The sequence below is a fragment of the Arvicola amphibius genome, chromosome 12, assembly GCF_903992535.2.
Source record: "Arvicola amphibius chromosome 12, mArvAmp1.2, whole genome shotgun sequence".
NCBI classification, from domain to species: Eukaryota; Metazoa; Chordata; class Mammalia; order Rodentia; family Cricetidae; genus Arvicola; species Arvicola amphibius.
The window spans coordinates 57,071,096-57,094,275 of NC_052058.2; the positions used below are offsets into that span (position 1 = coordinate 57,071,096).

Genomic DNA, 23,180 nt, shown 5'->3' on the forward strand with positions numbered 1-23,180 from the left:
TAGCTGAGTCTAAATGTGTGGATAAATCTAAAATTCCCAAGCAAGACATAAAGCAACCACACAGCTTGAGTCTTAGCTAACGTCCCCTGTGGCCCACCCTTCCCTAATGTTATTTTAGAGTCTAAGTCACGAAGTCCATGGGCTTCTCTAGCACACAAATCATTCCCTCTGCTAGAATAATAAGGTCCTTTTTAAAAAAAATCCATCCTCTAATGCTTAGAGCAGATCTTTATCCTCCAAGTACTCACATGACGCTCACGCTAGGAAATGGCTAAGTGTTTCAGGAGGCCACGACACAGGCTGAGAATTGATCTCCTAGCACCTCTTGTGTGTGAGGTGAAAATGACCCATTTCAATGACAATCTTTCCGACAGCCCATTAAATTCACTGAGAATAGAAACTATTCAGCCCTAGATAGAGGGAATGTAATAGACACACACAAGCCCGAGAAGGGCCGGAGTGACAATGTAGAAGACCCAAGAGAACATACAGATAACACCCTTCACCTAAGAAAATATGCTCGATACCAGTTAGGAGAAGAAATGTAAGTGCCCAGTGTCAGCAAAGGCCGTTCAGATGGCAGCATACACCACTGGGTCATTTCATTTAGCTACAAAGTACTGTACGCTGAGCAACCAATGTTGGTGTTGCTTCTGTAACAGAACGGATTCTTTACTGAAACAATCCGAAGGCAAGCCTCAGAAATCGTCCACCGCGGGACACTGAGGAAAGCTCCACCATGTGCTCTGTGTGTGCTGTTTCATAACCCTTTGTCGTGTGAGCAGTCAGCAGCAGATCTTAGCTCGCAGACAGTGATTGTACAGCAACCACAGAGTTAATGGACAACAAGCAGAGGGGAGGACTTTGCACAGAGAGTTTTGCACACTGACATTCTGAGCAAAGAAATTACTTGGTGGCTTTAGACCTGTAGTAGTGATTCATTTACTCAGCAGATTAAGCAATTTGCAGTTCTAGGGAAGATGCTAATGGGGCCCGTGTTTATCACTAGCACACCACTCCTTACATAACAGTCTATGGCATAATGTGTACTGGGTGTTCACAGGGTGGCCGGCTGGAGTCCAGCAGAGGGCTAGTCTACTCATCTGCCTCCACCCCTCTCCGTTCCTGCTCTAGACTCCTTTACTGTCATCCCGAGGCAGTGACCGCAGCATGGGCAGGGCAGGAAATAGTGGAGTAGAGGCAGAGTAAGAAACATCAGAAGCTCCGCTGAAAGAACATTCTTTTTTTAAAAAAATTATTTTACTTTATGTGTATTGCTGTTTTGCTTGCATGTATGTTTGTGTGAGGGTGTCGGATCCCCTGGAACTGGAGTTACAGTTGTGAGCTGCCATGTGGGCTCTGGGAATTGAACCCGGGTCCTCTGGAAGAGTAGCTAGTGCTCTTAACGGCCGAGCCATCTCTTCAGCCCAATCTTTAAAGTACCCACTGAGACTCCATATACAGCTTCCGCCCAGATCACTATAGTGATGGGAAGTTCCATGGACAGAGCACACTGTGTCGTCCAATGTATAAAATGACAGGTCAAAAGAATACTGAAGAACCAGAAAATCATGGGCTCTATGCCGTGTTAACATGAACTTGAAAACAAAAATATAGAATTATATCAGAAAACTGAATTTTTTAAAACTTCAAGAGAGAATAATGGTATCTAGCAACTAGAGGAGATGGAGACGGATATGGAATATGAAGACAGATACATTGCAACACCTTCCCTCACATTAGCTTATCTACTTTGCATAGGAAGGTAGTGAGGTTCGAAAGCATAGACTCTGGACCACATTGCCTGGGGTCAAGTCTGTATTACGTCATGTGCCAGGTGATGGCTTTGGGAAGGTGGTTTCAGTCTGTGTTTCAGTAACTCAGTTGTAAATAGGGTTATCATGTGTACTTCACTGGGGCCTTGCACTGGATTAGTTAACTGTGGATAAAGTACTTAGAACAATCCTGGGCACAAGGCAAGGGTTCCTTATGAGCTATTTTACATTGACGCCACACAGATAAAAACACAACATTAGAGCTGGAGAGATAGCTCCTTGGTTAAGGCACTTGCTGCTTCTGCAGAAGACCCAAGTTCAGTTCCCAGCATCCACTCAGGCAGCTCACACCACCTGTAACTCTAGCCCCAGGGGGATCCAACACTTCTGGCTTCTATGGGCACCTCAAGTCACAAACACCCACATACAAACACACATACTTACACAAGATTTAAAATGATAAATAAAATGGTTAAAAAAAGGTAAAACAAAAAAAAAATTTACAAAATCAATAATCAGATGGCACGGCAGAATACAAATAAATTCTATAGCAGGGTGTGCTTAGTCACAAAGGGGGGAGAGATACCTCTGCAGCTAAGAGCACTTGCTGCTCTTTCAGAGGACCCTGGTTCAGTTCCTAGCATCCACCTGGCAGTTTACAGCTCCAGTTCCAAGGATCTGGCACTCTCTCTGGCCTCCACGGTTCCATGCACACACACTGTGCACTTATGTACACGCAAGCAAAATATCCATTCTCCTAAAATAACCAAAAATAAAAGTAGTCCCAAGACCTTAGTAAGTTACTAACTCTATCAAGTGGTTATCCACTATATCAAATAGTTACTCTATCTCAGTAGATTTCAAAACAGATAATATTTTTTAATTTAATTATTCTTTTTGTTTGTTCATTATTTTTTGCTTTTTGAGACAGAGTTTCTCTGTGTAGTCCTGGCTGTCCTGGAGCTTGCTCTGTAGACCAGGCTGACCTTGAACTCAGAGATCTGCCTACTTCTGCCTGGCTAATTAAATTATTCTTAAATCAAAGACAGAAGGTGACTTTGCCATAGAAAAGATGATGTCAAGATTTTGTCTGGTGGGCCCCAGGTAGCCGAATGCATGCTCAGCTTAATCAAGAGCAGGAAATTTCCTTCCCGGTTATTTCACAGAAAGTTGCTCACACGGGTAATAATATCACCATTATGGGGCAGGCACCTGGCATTTGAAGTAATATCTTTTCAGGTTCTTTAAACGCTTGGAACAATCTGGAAAACCTGCTGAGTCTACTTGTCCTTGAAAATCCTGGGTCTAATATTTTCCCTCTGTTATCTTATTCCTGACTTTTTGTAACCAGAATAGAAACCCAAAGCCTAACAGACGGAAAGAGGAGTACCGGTAATGCTTAGGAATGGCAAGGGGGATGGATTTGATTAGGTCGCCAGTGTTTTAGGCTCCTTTCTGAGTTCTTGCTGAAGACCTTTAATCAGTTACGGAGAGTTACTTATTACCCCAGAAATGCTTACTTAGCCACTGGCTAAGAAATGAACAGTGTGCAGATCAAAGACAAGGAGTTGGGGGTCAAAGAGCAGAGAGCAAAGGCCGGTGAGTAGATAGTTTCGCCTTCCTCCTCGGGTTTTCAGACCTAGCTAGGTGACGAGACTGACAGCTGTGCTGCTGAGCAGCGTGGATGAGGCATCAGATGCGTTGGGCTAAGAGGCACAGATACGTCGAGTCAGAAAGAACACTTTCTCTGCCATCCTTGAGACCCGATCAGAGGCATCCACAAACCTGCACCTGTGCCACTTCTGATACCCTCCCCCCTTGTCGGTTGTTCTCTGACCACAATAGACCCTGACAACGCTATGGTTCTTCATCTTCAGGCTTTTCAGAAATGAAATCAGAAGGAGCATATATATTTGCTGGTTTTAAATAATATTTAACTCTGAGAGGTTAATGTTTAGTTATACACTTCCTCAGAGGACATATTTGCATGGCATAATGGTCCTCACTTATATAGATCTAAGATGAATCAGTCCTCTAATCTCTGTCCAGTTTATGATTTGGAACAGATAACTTGCTTTAAGAACTTTCATGTTCGATAAGAAGGGCAAATGTAAGAGTCAGAAGGCAAAGTAGCCTCTCTGGACCCGTTACCAGAAGGAAGATCTACATCCTGACGACAGGTCACGGCTGATGGGGAAATGGCTGCTGGCATTACCCTGGATTTCAAGGACCTTTGTTCACCTTCTACTCTATCATCATAAAATCCCAAGAAAATTTCATACTCATTTAAGTTGAAATATCAGCATTACTGAAAGCATCAAGGTAAAAATAAAAATAAGTTGGGCTAGAGAGATAGCTCAGCAGTCAGGAGTGCGCACTGCTCTTCCAGGACTTAACTCTGATTCCCAGCACCAATGCCAGGTGGCTCACAACTGCCTCTACTCCAGCTCCAGGAGACCCAACACCTCTGACCTCTGTGGGGAACTGCACACACGGCTTACATGTACTCCTGCACACGCCCACCCACAATCTTAAATAAATAAACAGAACTTACAAAAATACAGACAAGCATTACTTGATAGGAATGGAACGGCTATGGGGCACAGCAGGTAAAGGATGTTTGCTTGTCTAGACAGAAGGAACACGCGTTCTCATGCCCTTCCTAGCAGCTCCTAGCTTGCACTTCTCAAACCTCAGCTACAAAACTGAATGATCCATGAGTTTCACTTGTTGCCAAGTGATGAGCAACAGAGTTTATACGAGAGAGAGAAGAGAGGGGCTGGAGAGATTGTTCAATGACTAGGAGCACTGGCTGCTTTTACAGAGGACCTGGGATCAATTCCCAGCACCCACATGGCAGCTCACAACCATCTATTAATCCCAGTTCCAGGGATCCAGTGCCCTCTTCTGGCATTTGTAGGGGTTAGGCATGAAAGTGGCTCACAGACAAAATACCCATACACATAAAATAAAATGAAATAAAATGCAAAGAAAAAAGGAAGGAAGGAAGGAAAGAAGAAGGAAGAAAGGAAAACCAAAGGAGTGTTTCAATCACTAAATGCAACACACACACACAATTGAACACACAAGTGCACATACTACACGCACACACACTGAAGTCCTCTTTCTCATTTCTTTTTAAAAGGATAGTGTTTCAAACCATACTTTTGTGTGTTTTCTATCTGGTGAAAGCAGAGTGAGTTGTTTCTTACAGTGAAATTACACTTGGAGTCTTACCTCAGCTGGGGTGTAATTTGTAGAAAGAAGCTAAGAAGCCTGACACCTATCAGGCATGCCACGAACGTTACAACCATTGCTCTTCCTACGTGGGTAGAGGCCAAGAAGGAGGGAATATCTGAGCATGTGCAGATGGCTATACCAGAACCACCCTTCTCAAGCCTTGATAGCAGACTCAGAAGCAGGTGGATGAACCTCCTCATGTGTTGATGCTCCAGGGGACAGATGTGGCAAGAGAGGAATAAAGGGGTGAAGAACAATTGAGCACCCAAAGGATACAGGAGCCACACATCTACCCCAGGGAAGTCACAGACTAGGATTCTGCAAAGGCTCTTGGTCCCAATGCCCACCCCTCTATGCTGGGGTGAACCTTAGCACTGGACAGATGCCTTGGGTATATTTGGAGAGAAGGGAAACAGAAATAAGGCAGGTTCTCCAAGATGAAGCCATAAACTTGTGGGGGGCGGGCGGGCTGGGGAAGTGTTCAAGGGTGGGCCCTCATCAGGCCTGCCCTTTCAAGCATCTTCTTCTCCATCCACTTGCAGAAGTTCCTTGTCACGACTCAGCTACCGAATGCACCCCATGGCTTGACACGGAAGCATCAGATACACAGAGTCCAGCAACAGAGTGAATTCTACTCTCTTTCCACACACACACATCGCCCCTTCTGTGGCCCAGGTCTTTTATATTACGTCTCCCTCTTACCCATCTCTACTTTTAATTTTTCATGTATTTTGCAATGAGGAAGGGGACTATCAAACAAGATCAATTTTTAAATAGCACTTTTAATGAGACTTTATAAGCTGGCATAGTTTATGTTTTTTACTGGCGAAGTATAATGTATGTTTCTTTGTGATGTATTTAGGGTATTTAAATTGAAAGAACGGAGCTTTTCTTTAAAATATATTAAAGCCTTTTCTTTTGATTCTAATACATTTTTTCCAATGATCAAAGAGTGGCAAAACTTTTGACAATACAAGATAATCTACATTAAGTTGAAACTATTCTTTTAAAATACATTTTTAAAAGATTTTGTTTTTACTTTAAGGATGTGTGTGTACTGGATATGTGACAGTGAAGGTGGAGGTGTCCTTGGAGCTGGAGTTAGACAGCTGTGATATGGGAATCAAACTTGGGTCCTCTGCAGGAGCAGCTGGGCTCTTAGCTGCACAACCATCTTTCCAGTCCCCAATTTAACCTATTATTTGTTTAATACAAACTAATTTGTGCCTTGCCTCTATCCTGAGATAAGTATCATCATCATCATCATCATCATCATCATCATCATCATCATCGTCTTAAAATGAGGGATTGAGGCACAACAGTTTATACAACCTTTTTTGTTGTTGTTGTTGTTGTTTGTTTTGTTTTGTTTTTTTTTTTAAGACAGGGTTTTTCTGTGGCTTTGGAACCTGTCCTGGAACTAGCTCTTGTAGACCAGGCTGGGCTCGAACTCACAGAGATCCACCTGCCTCTGCCGCCTGAGTTCTGGAATTAAAGATGTGCGCCATTGCTGCCCGGCTTACACAACTTTCTTAAATATCAAGTAAGTGGCAGATCTGGAATTTGATCCAATATGCCCTCACTGTACTTAAAATATTTAGCCACAGAGTTAGTCATTAATGTATTATCATTACTTTTAATATTAATGAATTTTTGAGAACAGTGTATTGCATGCATAGCCACTGGGCACTGAATAATTAACATAAAATACAAGCAATGTTCTCACAGAGTAGAGGCTGTGGGAGACAGACACTGTATTCAGGAACTGTATTTTTGTAGATATGGATTGCTGCTCACAGTAGGATAGTCCAAAATATCTGGGTTACTGTGACTTTTTTACACTTCTTACTGGATGAGCAGAGCTTTTCTTTCCATTACTAATCACCTTAAATGTCCATCTTTGGTTAAGGGGACTCAGTGCAGAAACCTTCGATGGATCCTGTTCGCCATAGCCAAAGAAGCTACTGTTTGTTACGCATGGAAAAATCTCATGCTCACCCATAGCGGGCTCCAGCAAACCACCAAGGGAGAATATATCTGTCTAGCAGTGGTCTTGAATTCAAACTTTTTAGCCATCTTGGTCCTAGTTTTCTGGTGAAAAGGGCATTAGGTTTGGAATGTGAGGCAGACTTGGGTTCGAATTCAGTCTCTGTCATTCATTTACAGTGTGAGTCCAGAGGCATCATCTGACCCACGAGAGCGGCACTCTCCTATACAGACTAGAGATAATGGAACTTTCAGGAGATCCAAGCAAACCATTTAACAAAAGCAGGATATATTGCTTGGCAAACAGCATTTATTACTTTTATTATCCATAGCTTAGCTTTTTTTTTTTTTTTTTTTTTTTGGTCACCAGAAAACTTCTAAAGGCCCTATAACTTCTCTGTACTTTGTATTTCCATATTTGTCTCCCATAACTTATTAAAACAACCCTCTATTTCAACCAGAGTTAACACACCCAGCGTCTCCTGACATCAGCTTGCCACATTCTTCTTCTGGAACATAATAAAACCAGCTTTATTCCTCAAGGCTGTCTGCAGCACCGGCCCCACAGTGAATTCCCTGGTTCCTCTGGCCACAGCCACAACGCTGCCCACTAAGCTCTCTGTTTACTCTTTCCAGCCCTTCCGTATGCAGTCTCTCCACACTGATTACACTCACGCCACAACTCAACTCTGCTAGCACACTCACCCTGCTATACTGATCCCGGCTCTCGCTTCCATAAAGGCTGGAATAAAACAGCATCCAGTGACATGGGCAGACATTCTTACCAGCAAGGGAATAAAATTCATTAACTTAAAATTAAGAAAAGTTATTTCTAAACTCTCTATATAAAACTGAAGGACTCAATGTTATATTTTAAAAGTTTGACTTTTGAAATAGAAAACTATGTGATTCAACCTTTACTTGACAATTGGTCATAGCTGACTATAATTTTTAGGGTTCACACTTGTGATATATTTGAGGTCACTTATTCTAGACATGAAAAAAAAAAGCTGTGACCTCTCCATAAAATTAGAAAGTATTTTAGTTGTGTACTGTATTTTAATATGTACAGTTTTGTTTAGCATGCATAAAATCCAATATTCTTGTGACTTGAGGAATCTTAAACAGTTTACATTCCTTTTTGAGCTATGAAACATAATATATGTCTTCTACGTCAGCTCTGAAGAAAGCCCAGAGTGCAAAGAGTCCACAGTTATGTGGAACACCCATGGCTGCTGCTGCCACTCCGCACATGGCTGTCATCTAGGCCAGCTTTTCAGCACTTCCCAGACAAACGAGAAAACCAGGGCATTTAAAGGTGTGTTGTGCCAGACTTGGTGGCATTGCCACCAGGGAAGAAGGGAGGATTTCTTCACAGATGTGGAGCTTGCTGCTCCTGAGCCAAGTGTCCATCAAGAGTAGAAAACATCTAGCTATTTTCTTGGCCGTTTTTCAACATCAACACAAGATAGGGCTGCTTTTCCTGATGCCCCTGCAGCTTTGGGTAAGGTTGAATTCAGACAACTCAAAGGATAATTGATGCTGATGGATACAAAACGTCATTTTAAAACAAAATAAGGCTGATGCTGACAGGAAGTGATTTTTCCCAGTGTCTTCGCTGGCCTGTGTTTTGAAATGTCCATGTCTGAGAAGTCCCAAACTTGAGGACTTTAACCAAGAGAATGTAACAGTGAGAGTGTGTGGTTTCTCTGTCTTAGGGCAGCGGCTGTCCCAAGTGTGCGTCCTGACGCCATCAGCAACAATGCCAGAAGAGAACCTGTTAGATGTGCAAGCTCTCAGGCTTGGCCAGATCTAGCCAATCAGAGATGGAAGAGGAACATGGTTAACTGTTTCAAAAAGCCTGCCAGGAGACTCCACACTCCTGTGTACTTTGAGAAGCTCCACCTCACAACAGGCACAGGAGCTGAGACAATGTGTGGAGAGTCGTAACTGACCCTGTAAAGTCTTTTTTTAGTCCTATGGTTTGCTATCTACTTTTTATGGGTTTTCCATAGTTACTAATGAAATTTGCTTGCAGCAATATTTTCTCCCGTCTCCACTGATTTTGTAAGTGTCTGTATATCTATATACAGAACAGCCAATCATGTTAACTATCATCTTTAAGACATTCATCTTGTTCCCACTCACAATGGGAGAACTAATTTAAAACAAGTTAGCACCACGAATGTACTGAGAATCTGAAAGACTTACGGACCTACAGTTCCCTTTATGTCATTCGGCACTGCAACAGATGCTTCAATACTACAGAATCAATGTTTATAGAAACTCCATGGAGAAAGAAGGCATTATGGTTATTCAGAATAGGTTATCCCAGCACTTTATTACTAGAGATCCATTTTTGTCTTTGAATAAAATTCAAACTCTAACCTATGCTAAGTGAGAGAAACACTAGTGATTTCAATATCACAGATAAAGATAGTAAGCCCTGTGCCACCATCCGCACTCAGGGAAAGGGATTACCTCAGTTTGTCTCTTGGGCTGTCATTTCAGCCTTCTTAAATGTCTTTGGAAAATCACTGCTCCTGCACATGCTAATGGCCGCTTTCATTCCAGCTACGAAAATTCTTCCTGACTTACCTTCTTAGTCATTGTTAGGAAAAATCATCCCCTAAACACACACACACACACACACACACACACACCACCACCACCTGCTCTTTTTCTAGCAATCCCATGACCAGCTCTTCTTACTACCCAGAATGCTCTATCCAGCACCGACACGACTGTGTTACCCTTCACAAAACTGTCACTTGGACCACGAATGGCTTGGGATGAAGTCTCGAGATCTTCACGTGACTTTACAATGCCTCCAGTGACTCTTCTGACTTTTGGCTTGTCACGTCCCACTTCCGGGCCAAAGCACCAGCCTTGCTAGACTATTTTTAGATCCTAAGAGAAAGCTGTTTGCTCTTGCCTTTGTACATCGTGTTCCCTCTTTGACAGTATACATGTAAGAATCACAACTCTGCTTCCTTCAGGACAGAAACTAAAGCTAAGGATAAATCACTGTGTCAGGCTATGGAGAGGCCTGTGCTAGCCACAGCCAGTAAACCTGGGCCAATCACAGCAGCCACCTCCACTTACATTTATTTCTAGCTGGTTCTTGAGTCACTAGAACAAGAATGTATTCACAATGACTCGACTAAATTCAGAATTGCTTTCACCAACTGTTTATGATACAATATTTAAAGCCTCTTAAATTCCAGTTGGCAATCAAAGAGTGATATAACCACGTTACAGGGAGTTTGGAAACGAAGAACAGAGGGAAGGTGTATATTTCACTGTAATATTGGACAATTAACGTATTTCTATTAGAGGGAGCAAGACTCTTGCAATCTGTTTACTGATGTTCTCAATGCAGCGTGTGTGGTGGGGGGGGAGGTATAAATGTATATATACATATGTGTGCAGTTGTGTGTGCCTGTGCATACATGTGGAGGCCCCAGGAGAATGTTGGGTATCCTCCCCTATGGCTCTCTTCCCTGTCCCTTTAAGACAGGCTTTCTCCCAGAACATGGAGCTTGCTGCTTTTTACGTAGGCTGGACACAACCCAGCCTCTCTCCTGTCCAGGACTGGGGCGACAGGCACAACAGGCACATGTGGCCGCACACGGTTTTCATGTGGATACTAAGGACGCAGACTCAAGTCCTCATGCTCATATGGGTGCCTTTACCCCTAAGACAGCTCCGCAGTCCACAAAGTCATGTGTCTAAGTTTTAAATGATAAATATCTGAGTGGAAAGTGATTGACCTATGGTCTGGTGTACACAATTCAGATATTCTCGAATATGCTACCACAGTCCATTCATCAGCTTTGGGGATTTCAAGTGTTTTCTTCTTGATGGAGACAATAAGACAAGAGAATCCTAGAACAGACTATGAAGCAAAATGACAGAGAACTCGGTGTTTTCTTCAGTGAAGCTGGGGAAATGCTAGATGATCCTGATGATCACCTATACCAGGGAAAGATGAGGACTGACCCTGGGGTGGGCCAGGGGACAGTACACACAGGCTGCCTCACAGTAAGGAATTAACGCCTCCTTACACGAGTAACATACTATCAGCAAAATGAACTAGTCAGCGTCATGCTAGAAGATCATGGGAAAGCTACCTGGAAAAAATTCTGACAGCCAAAGAAATAAATGAATTAATTTGATTAGATTTTTTTGTTGTTATTTTCAAAGATTTCAAAGTCATAAAAGTTAATTGGAAAACCTGAGCAGCTGTGGCAGACTGAAAGCAACTCAAAAAAAAAAGAAACAAACAAGTCAGACCCAAGTGCTTTCTGTTAAAAAATTTTGAGACAACCGATGGATCTCAGAGTCTGAGACGGTAGCAATATATAATTGTCAGTTTCTTAATCTGGATGTTCACTATGTGGCTATGTAGGGAAGGGTCTTTTGTGTTAAAAATTGACAGAGTACTCAGGAATATGGGACACGGTGGCAATTCACTTTCACACTTTCACAGAAACTCTCTGTGGTGATTGTACTTGACTTTTCTCAAAAACTGAATTTTCTTCATTTTAAAAACCATATTATTTGTGTATAACACAGCTTAGGCGTGGAGGTCAGAAGACAACCTGCCAAAGTCAGGTCAGCAGGCTTGGTGGCAAGCTAAGCCATCTTGCCAGAAAGTCTGAAGCAGCCTCTCAAGAAGTGAGTCTTGGTATTAGTACTTTTACTCAAGAAGTGAGTCTTGGTATCAGTATTTTAAAAACTGCCTTGGTGAGTCTCACACAATCAGGGTCAGAGCTCATTGTTACAGAGTTCTCATTAAGATAAAAGGAGAAATACTACCAGCTTTTCATTCAGTGGATGAAACATTAAGCATATTATTGCCCCTTTCCTTTCAAAAAGAATCTACTGAAGTTCTTTTACTTCAGTAAAAGTAGGTTACAATTAGGACCATCTATCTCAGTGTGGTGGTGCACACCTTTAATCCCAGGACGTGGAAGACAGAGGCAGGCAATTATCTGTGAATGTGAAGCCAGCCAGAGCTACTCAGTAAGATCTTGTCTAAAAAAAAGCCAGTGGAGGAAAGTGTGTCATGCAGAAGTATGCATGCAGCAACAAACCCTGGGCTGCAATGCCAGGAACAATGGTTCGGGGAGACAAGCAGCGTGCCTGGAAGTTACTTGACTCCTAGTGGTCCTTTTACAGTATAGGGAAGCACAGCACTCTGGACACACACACACACACACACACACACACACACACACACACTGACCTCTGTGTTCATCTGGGGATGAACAGTATCAGGAACAAGGGTACTCTCTTTAGTTACGTGCACTGTGTCCAATTTAAAGACCACAAGTACTAGAGTATTTGTAGAGTAGTGAAAGGCCCGCTGTCATTGCTCAGTTTGTTCCCCAGGCTGTTTTGGAACTCTCGTTATCACGGGATTCTTTTGGCCCCAATAACAGTACCAGGTATGAGTTCCATCTTGAGGAATGGGTCATAAATTCAATCAGAAAGCACTTGGTTACTCCCATAGTGTTCCTGCCACTACTGCCCTAGTGGGCTTTCTTGTCAAGCCAGTAGTGATTGTTCAAATCTGGGTAGGATTATTGATTACTCTTCCCCTCTGGCAGTGTGCAGATCGCCTCCCAGAACTAGGAATGCTAGCCAGTGGAGATGAAGCTTCCATGTCAGTACTGACTTGATTTCCTCATGTTCTTTGTACTTACTTTCTTTCTTTCTCTCTCTCTCTCTCTCTCTCTCTCTTTCTTTCTTTCATATTTATTTATTTATAATGAATATAATATTCTGTCTGTGTGTATGCCTGCAGGTCAGAAGAGGGCACCAGATCCCATTACAGATGGTTATGAGCCACCATGTGGGTGGCTGAGAATTGAACTCAGGACCTTTGGAAGAGCAGGCAATGCTCTTAACCTCTGAGCCATCTCTCCAGCCCCCTCTTTGTAGTTTCTTTTGGTCAAGTTCTGGAAGGCTAACCAAGAGCAATGACAATCACTTTTAATGTTTTGGGGTCTAGAACCCATTGACCAACATCTCTGTACTCTTAACAGACAATCTTCTAGCAGTAGTACTTGGTGATTGACAGAGAAACCTACAACTGGTCAATGCACAGAGAATGACAGACCACATAGTGCTCAGCTCTAAATGGGGTATTTATATTATCCCTCTTCCTCTCAAGGCTAAGGGATCATGGCAGGAGAAGGGGAAGAGAGAGTGTAAGAGTCAGACGCAACGGGTGACTACCATGGAACACTGTTTTCTGGACAGAACACGGCAGTTGCATATATCCGCAGCTGTGATAGCATGCAGAAGACTGGGGCAAGCTCAAGCCACAAAATCCGTACTTGAAGGAAGTGGTCACACATCCTACTCCTAGCTAAAGACCTTGACAACTCATAGCTTTTGGGAAAAGAAGAGCTGGCTTTCTTTACAGTGTGACTCCAATCATGTTCCCACAGATGGCCTCACACCCAGGAGCTTTTAGGCAGCACAAATTGAACTCTCTGTCTTTTATTTAAATTTTGCTGTGATGTCTTTAAAACGAGGGTATATAGTTGGGTGAGCAGAGAGGTGAGGATGGATCTGGAAAGAGTTGGGATGGGGTTCAATGTGATCAAAATACATCATATAAAACTCAAAGAATTAACAAAATTTAATGATTTTAAGAAAGAAATTCTTTTGTGTCGCCCTCTGGAGTACCTAGGACCATGAGCGCATGCTTGGGTATATTTGATCTATTAAGTTATTAGTATAAAGTTATTGGACGGCCAAACCCCAATGTAATCCCAGACTATTAAACGGTGTGAGTTGTGCAAGAACAGCAGAGATTACGAGTGAGTCTAGTGTAAGCGGGAGTCTTACCTCCAGGAGACCATCCTCTGGTAGGTCTGTACAGTGAACAGCATTCTGCATCTTAGTTTTACCAAAGATTGCTCTGAGGGTCTCGGGACGTAAATGGCGGGCAATTTCCTATGAAATACAAATACACATATAGGCTAAAGTTAGTAACAAGGTATTAATAAGAAAAAGCATTAGCTACATGAAAATCTTAATTATTTTATAAAATCCAAGCAATACATTGAGGGTGCTAATTTTTCTTGGAAACAAAATGAATATATGAAACTTGAGACCACTGAAAATTTTATATTTACCAGTATAAATTTTTAAATATAAAAAAATTTAGTACTAAATTACTATATTTATTTATGGTGTGTGTGTGTGTGTGTGTGTAAGAGAGAGAGAGAGAGAGAGAGAGAGAGAGAGAGAGAGAGAGAGAGAGAGAGAGAGAGAGACATACACAGAGAGAGAGAGAAAGAGAGAGAGAGAGAGAGAGAGAGAGAGAGAGAGAGAGAGAGAGAGATACAGCAAAGGCAACCTGTATGTCAGTCAGTTTTTTCCTACCATGTGGTCTCAGGGATTGAACTTAAGTTGTTAGTCTTGGCAGCAGGTTTCTTAACCTGCTGAGTCATCTTTTCTGCCCTAGTGTGATGGTCTGAATTAAGAATGGCTCCCATGGGCTCATCATTTGAATGCTTAGTCATCAGGGAGTAGAACTATTTGAAAGGATTAGAAGAAGTAGGAGGTGTGGCCATGTTGGAGGAAGTGTGTCACTGTGGGTGGGCTTTGAGGTTTCAAAAGCCCAAGCCAGACCCAGACCCTACACCCTCTCTGCTTATGGACCAGGCTGTAGTTCTTAGCTGCTTCTCCCACACCACACCTGCCTGTTGCCATGCTCCCTGCCACCATGCTGCCTGCCATGATGATCATGGACCACCCCTCTGAAACTGCAAGCCAGTTCCCAGTTAAATGCTTTCTCTCTGAGAGCTGCCTTAGTTACGGTCTCTTCACAGCCGTAGAACAGTAACTAAGATGCATAGCAAGGCATTGTCTGTGGCCTTCCTATGTATTACGTTAGGAGACAAACATAATTACATTTCTTTTTACCAATGGATTATTACAGCCACATAAAATAAGATTACTGTGAAAATTTTATAAGGTTACTAAATAACTTTATTTAAAATGAACCACTTTCATGGTATTGATTTTATAGTTTCAAAAACTTTAAATCTACTTAACATTAGAACATCTTCAAGGAGAAAAATGGTCACAAACAGCCCTGAATTTAATGAGGCTGAGACAGATGCAGAAATAGATACAAGCACACTATGGTGGGGGTGTAGCAACATTTGGGCAAAAGTCTTAAATTGGTAAGAAAGGGAGAGATGATGGAGAGTAGATTACTGGGTCTGAGCTCAGCTAATTCGGTAGACAAATACTGAGACAGAAGTGAACTAGAAAACTGATTACCAGCACATCGGCTCTTAGATCAAGTGGAAGTGCCCAGGTGTGAGGAAAGGATTGCTAATCACCAGTCTTAAGGTATAACCCTGGCTGAAGTCAGAGTGGGGGCTGGAATGGTGGAAGAAGGAGAAGAACAAGTTGTGTGGCCAAGTTACTGAACGACCACTTCTGTGGATGCAGAAATCAAAAGGGTGCCAGGCACACCCATGCATGGATGCTGAGTAACCTTCACAGCAAATTAAGGGTGCTCTGAAAGTTTTCAATTACTTAGTTATAGCCAAATGTCACTATAAGGACACGCTCAATCAACATACATTGAGCCTACATACTGAATGTGGTCCCCTAGATTATAATGGAACTGCAATCCCTATCATCTCATGGCATCATGACAGCCACAATGTGGCACAATGTACTGCCCACCTGACTGTGGTGATACCAGCATAAGTAAACATACTCTGCCAGTCATGTGCCCATACAGTTATGCAGGGGTTACGGTAACATCAGATAGTAACAGAGGACTATGCGACCATAGTATGTACTTCTCATGCTAGTCTTTATTACAAGCAGCAGCACGCCATGCTACATGGAAATCAGCCTCCACTCCGACTGCTTAGGCTTTCATTTGGACCAGTACAAGAGGTCTCGGTTAACTGAGATGTCATATGTGCACAGTACACATCCGAACAACCATACGCTGTGAAAGAGAAATGCCAAGAGCGATCTTTCCTCATCACAAGCTCTGTTCATGCTCCAACAGATTCCCCTAATTATCCTAGCAGATTCCTGTTCTTTCTTCTATTTATACTCTATGGTGAAAACCATCATGCATACATAATCCGTCCTTAATGAGCAGAAATAACGTTCAGATACAACAAGGCCACATTATGTACCAACAATTTCATTTAGCATTATAAATAACTAATCCTTTAGAAGGAACTTGAGTTCATAAATGATAGAATATGCTGAGAAAACTGGACTCCTTAAAGAGTAGTATTTATTTGTACTTAAAGTCAACGGCCTTTCAAACCGTCAAATTACTGACATATTCATGTCTCTTGACAACCTGGTACCCAGCTCCCAAGTGCTTGGTTATTTCACATCTCATCACAGGCACTAAAAATTCTGCTCAGGTAATCCTGCAGTGGGAGGAAACCCCATCTTAATGAATGCCCTCTAAGTCTGCGGCAGTGGAAACAAGCTACCGAACAGTACGGTAACCAGCACCAAACTGAAAACAAAACACACTTATTTCATTATCCTAGGGCTGTGCGCATGCAAACGAACACCACTGAGTAAAACGGGTATGTCCAGTGGGTAAAATATGTCTGGACAAAGACCAACTCGCTCCCCTGCTGAGCTGCTCTTTCCGTCTTCATGCTGCAGGAGAGATGCAAGGATGAAAAAGCTGTGTCATGGCTTGGCGTCTGCAGAAGTTAAGATTCACCTTCATTTACTCGGCAACCTGTTTACCCACAATGCCACCTACGCTGCTCTGGCAAGGGGCACCATGGTCATTATTTTGTCAGATTCTCTTTATTTATGAGCCTGCTTGAGATTTAGCACACTGTTCCTCAAGTTCCCCTTTACTCACCCCACATGGTGCCATGACCCAATCTCCTTCTCAGGCTCCTGGATTTCCATCCTCTTACCACCCACAATTCAGTCTTTTTCCCCCTTATCTTTTGGATCTCCCTGTCCCATCACATTTAGTGCTGGTCATGTCTCTTCAGTTGACACTTTAGTCCCTAACTTCTTTCTGCCCAGTCCTTTCCTCAACAACATCACCTGCTTATTCCACCAGAATTTTATACTCTATCTGTCTAAACCTAATCTCACTATCTTCTCTCCAAGCACTTACTCTTCCTAATTTCCCTCTGTTCATGAACAGAACCACAGTTCAATCGCATAATCTAAGCAAAAAGCTTTGGAGTCATCCCCAACTGCCCGTTTTCTCCTCGAGCCCCAATGGCAGTCTATCACATCATATGGATTTTTCCCTTTGGCACAGCATTCTGTCCCATGTCCCCTTCACAACCCTATTGCTACAGTTTATTCTCGTATTATGTTCAGACTTTAGTGGACTCCTAACAGGCTTCCGAACCTCTATCATTAAACTTTTATCCCCTTTGTTTACACACATGCTCACTCTCGTAATCCACACAAACTTAATGACAAGGACTATATGATCTTTGCAGAGCCGACACACTGAAAGCTCATGAACGGTGCCTGGAGTATCACTATCAGCAATTTAGCAGACGAGTGGACAGATGAATCAAAGGATCGGCAATGCCCAAATTTATACTCTTCATGGGAGACAGAGTAGGAAAACTCAACCACTTAGCTACCAGGGCTCAAAGGTCATTTTTGCTATGTTTTCCAGGAGTGTTTATCTCAAGGAATTCTCAAGAAAACTCCTTTGACATATATGTAATCACCATTTGACTGATTTTTTAATCTTCATGTATGTGTACGATGTGTGTGTATGTGTGTTGGGGGGAACATATGTGTAGAGGTCAAAAGATGACCTTAGATGTCCCTCATTTCCTTATATCTTGTTTGAAATGGAGTCACACTGTTTGCCAATGCACTGTAGCCTATATGGCGCAAAAGTTTCTGGTGATTCGCCTGTCTCTCTTCCCATCTTACCACAGAACGTGGAGATTACAGATGCATGCTATAATACCTTTGCATGGGTTCTGAGGATATGAACTCAGGTCCTCACACTTGTGTGAGAACAAGCACTTGAGCCCCTGAGAGATCTTTCCTGATCAATTTATCTATCATGTGCATTGATGATTTTGTTTATCAGTATTTTGCAAACTTGGCACATATGGCAGAGAATGGAATTGAGAACCCTGAACACTAATTTTATGTCTTTGAAAATGACCTACCTGCTTTGGAACTTAGGATAATGTCACTGCCAAAATGCCACATGAGATGGGGACAACTAGTAAGAATAGCATTAGGTTTTTAAGTGTATTGCAATATTAAGACAAATTTGAATTCCCTCAAGAAATAAGGTGGCTTCTGGTGCAGACAAACACTTACGAATGGCCACTATTAACATAGTGTTACAGTAAGTAATCTTTCGGCTTAGTTGGTAGGCTTATACATTACTTTATTTTAAAAATACATTTCGCTAAAATGCCCTCCCCTCCCCTCCATTACTCCTACCCTTCCTTTCATTTTCCTACTTCTCACTGGATATCAAACCCAAGGATTCACAAATGCTAAGAAACCACTTCACCACTGAACTCTAGCTACAGACATTATTGTATTCATTTTGGGACACTGTCTCGCCAAATTACTCTGCTCTCAAACTTGCAATCCCCTTACCTCAGTTTCCTGAGCAGCTGGGATCCCAAACCTGCGCCACCACTTCCAGCAAATTCACAATTCTTATGTATGACCCCAAGGCATAAGACCTTGAGGCAAGAGTCCCATGTATGGAGAATAAACTCTGTTCCTTGCAGTTACAATACCTGTGCATATTTCCTTGGTTATTTATTTTCTAAAACGGAAACATTTTGGGGGAACTGGTGATACAGCTTGTAATTCTACTTACCTACTTGAGTTGCTAAGGCAGGATACTCTTAATCTTAAAAAAACATATTATTTTACTTTATGTATGGATGTTTTGCCTGTGGGGGCCCACAGAAGTGGGTCCACTCCACCTTGACTGAAGGTCAGATAACTTACTCTGCTCTTGCTCTTTCAAAGCTATAGGTAAGAAGTCTGACTTAAGGAGTGGTTACAAGATATCCTGACCTAAGGCGTGGTTATGTGGTGTTTTGGATATTAAGATGGCCCACAGAGGTGGATCTACTCCACCTTAACCAAAAGTCAGAGAATTTAAGCCTATTCCTGCTCTTTCATGTTTCAGACAGGAGGTTTGACCCAGGGAGTGGCTACCTATAGGATTCTTGGTCTAAGGTGTTGTTGCTACATGTCCTGCCTAAAACATTAGAATGCTTAGCTCAGGAAATAGTGGCTTGATGTCTCAAGTATTGAAGTAGGTAACTGTTTTGTTTGTCCTTTCTGTCATGCTAAAGTAGTCTTTGCCTCCCCCACTTTTGGATTGGGGTACATAAGCAAATGGAGAATAAATACGGGTGTATTCAGTAGTCACTGCATTGCCTTCCTGGTTCTATCCTGTGTCTCTGTATTTCTTTCACATCTCTGTTCCTCTGCCTAACATCTCTAATCCACATGCCCCTACTCTATAGAATGTACGAACCCTTCAAGGCTGGACCCTGACAGACGTCACTCAACGTGTGACTAAGACATTTGCCTGCATGCATGTCTATGTACCATGTGTATGCCTGGTGCTGTGGAGAACAGAAGAAGATGTAGACCTGGAGTTACAGATGACTGTCAACCACCTTGTGGGTGTTAGGAATTGTGCCAGGTCCTCCAAAGGGCAACCTGTGCTCTTTACTTCTGAGCTACCTCTCCAGTCCCAAAGATCATAAACTTGAAGCCTGCCTGAGGCTACAGGGTGAGTTCAAGGCCAGTCTAGGTGACTTGGTGAAACCCAGCCCCAAATTAAGAAAACAAAAGAAGCGACTAGAAAAGCCCAGTGGTAGAACACATGCCTATCATGTGCAATCCCCTGGAATTAGCACCCAGTGCCACGTACACACACACACACACACACACACACACACACAAACACACGGAGAGAGAATGAGATGATATAATTATGTGTTCAGAATGTGTTGAATTATTCCATTAATGAAACCATTTAATAAACCAGAGAATATTACTTGGATAACTGCTTAGAGTTGCTGTCACCAGGAAACAGTTTTTCTCAGTATCTTCTTGTTTTCTTTGAGGGCTTTTTAAAATTCCCTACCACAAAGAAAAACCTTTCCTCAGAAGTTAGATTCTAGGGGCAACGTTATCCTCTTCCTGGTAGAATTGTAAATACTGACTATAATCTTGCTAACATAAAAGTCACAGTTAAAAAACAACAACAACTCATTCCATCTCCCCATTCTCTTCTAGATCATTTGGTCTCTGATTTTTCTCTGTCAAAGCACTGCTTGGGGTCTATTACAAAAATTCATTTTTCTCTCTCATTCAATTGGAACAAAGTAGCCATTTTAAAAATAAATGCCAACTTTGAATTGATGCATTCGCTATGTCTCACACAAGGATGTACTTCACATACGATGTCTGCATTGTACTGATCCCTATATTTTAAGTATTCAAAAACCATGCACCATGGTTTATGAAATACACATTTCTAAAACCACTTAAGCAGTAAAACCTCCAAACTGATTGAATTGCAAAAGGATTACTTGGGAACTCTGAGAAACAGAGCACAGCGACCAGAGCCTACACCAAGGAATCTTAGGAACATTCCGGTATTACTGCTGCATACGGAGCTGCAGCCACTTCTCCACCCACGGCTCTTGGATGAAGCTCTGCCAGGTACAGTCTTGACTGAAACCCGAGACTTACACAAGTAACAAAATAGCCCCCACAGGCTTCCAGCTCTAGACAGCACAGTCCAGCTCTTAGGTGGATAGGCTCAAAGGAACCCACTGGGTAACTAGAACACTGTCTCTGAGAGTAGAGACCAGCACTGTCTATTTTTCATGTATTCATTAAATCAAGTCGTTCAAACCCCTGCAGACGTCTTTTGTGAGAAGTGCATCTCAAAGGATGCATCAGAAAAATCCACCTTTGAGGACGGATATCCTATGACTATTTTACTGGTTTTTGTTCTGCTTTGTTTGAATGAGTGTGCTCTATGGCGAAAGACAAGGGCGGGATCACAAATGTTTGGCTATCCTTAAATTTCAGGCTAAAATGATAGTGCCCTGATCTCTTCATCAAGTTTTGAACTCTGACAACCCAGTCATGTCTACACAATATGTTACTTGAAATGAATCCAGGTCCTGCTTCTGGGTGTACTACTTCCGGCCGCCACTCACCAAGGGCATCCGTCCATTCAACTGCATGGCCACGCTCTCTCCCTGGTCTCCAAGAAACACACCTGGCTCAGCCAACGAGCGAAGCCCTGTATTGCACTTTCCTAGGGATCAACAATTACCACACTGTAGGTGTTCTCTGGGAAGTTTAACTCTGACCTTACTGTCAGTTCTTATATAAATGAGAGTTGGAAAAGCATCTACACAGAGAAGTGATTAAAGCAGGTATTATTAATCCATTTAAATTATTAATCCATTTAAAATAGTAAAATAGGGCTGGAGAGATGGCTCAGAGGTTAAGAGCACTGCCTGCTCTTCCAGAGGTTCTGAGTTCAATTCCTAGCAACCACATGGTGGCTCATAGCCATCTGTGGTGAGGTCTGGTGCCCTCTTCTGGCCTGCAGGCATACACGCAGAAAGAATATTGTATACATAATAAATAAATAAAAAAGTAAAATAGTAAAATACCTGTTTAAACTATTTGCATTACTTATTCACCATTATTATTATTTTTTACATTATAATATTTTGTTGATAAATGACTCATTAGGAAAAAAAGGCTGACTTTTGGCTCATTTTCCTTATAAACATGAAAAAAAAGCCTCCAGAAATTACAAGTCATAAATGATGCAAACATTTATTAGTATGGAAATATTTTGTGTAGTTATTTTGATTCTTTACCCTTTAATCATTTGCTCTTTGTTTTTATAGTATCTTCTATTGTTTTTATTTATAATATGTAATACAATAAAATGCTACATAAATGCAGTACTGAGGAAGCAGTGCCCAGAAAAGCACGCATGCTCAGTTCAGATGTGTCTTGCCCTGCTCCTTCCGCTTTCCTCCATGTTCGTCCCCACTGCATGCTTCTTCCCGTTATCTCCTCCCCACCCCCACTGCTGCGTTCACTGCCAGCCCACTACTCTCCCTTCAAGCCTCTTTATCCCATCTCATGGGTCCCTTTCTAGTTTCCTGGCTTCTCCCATACTAACTCCCAGCTAAATACATATATATTGATGTTTAGAAGCTGCATCTGCATACGGAAGGACACACAGTATTCATATTTCTGAGCCTAGGTAATCTTGCTTACATAATATTTTCCAGCTCTATCCATTTCCCATTTATAGAAAACTCCATTAACTCATTTCTATCTACAAGTGCACAGCATCCCATCATGTGTATGCATGCTTTCATTATCTATCCGTCCACTGATGGGCATCTAGGCTGACTCTGCTTACTTGCTATTGTGAAAGAGGCACAGTAAACATGTGTGCAAGTCTTTCTGTCGGCTGTAGGGCTCACTGGATATCTGTCCAGAAGTGATGAGGCTGGATCATAAGGAAAGTCACGTCAGTGCTCTGAGAGGCCACCACACCTCCCTAGAGGCTGTCTCAGTTTACGCTCCCACCAACAGCGAATGAAACTCCCTATCCTCCATCCCGCCCTCTCCAGAGTTTGTCCTCATTTGTTTCCTGATGGTTGATAAGCTAAGCTATAGAAAATTCTATTTTTACATCAGTGAGATGATACAGGGACTTATGCAATTCAACCATTTAAAAATGTAACTGGTTTTGTATTGGATTCTGCCTTCAAATATAAATTAAAGGAGAGGTTTAAAATGCAACAATTCAATACATTCCCAAAATCTATTATTCACAGTAATTATGCTAATAGATTACTGGTTAACCAACTTTCCTTTCCTTGTAATTTTTTGTTGTTGTTGTTGTTGTTGGTTTGACTCAGAGTGCAGAGTACAGAATACAGTATGTTTGGCAAATAAAATCCTCTATGTAGGGGTAAAAACTCAGAAGATAAATTTTTGTTTAGTGAGCAGCCATTCATTCTTAATAAAAATTCATGTGCGCGCTGCTTAATGCACTCTCTGCACAGCCAAGCGTGTCAAATGTGACGAGAGGCAACAGAGCGGTGCAATGGC

The 23,180-nt window shown here is 42.1% G+C and overlaps 1 protein-coding gene across 3 annotated transcripts in view; it reads right to left on the reverse strand.

The window, feature by feature from the left end:
• The window catches only part of Nme7 (NME/NM23 family member 7), a 135,592-nt gene that overhangs the window by 24,137 nt on the left and 88,275 nt on the right, over nt 1-23,180 (reverse strand). For all 3 annotated transcript variants that reach the window (XM_038348828.1, XM_038348827.1, XM_038348829.1), the window contains exon 12: nt 13,866-13,973. In XM_038348828.1, the coding sequence (XP_038204756.1) occupies nt 13,866-13,973 (108 nt within the window). The remainder of the gene's footprint in view (nt 1-13,865; nt 13,974-23,180) is intronic.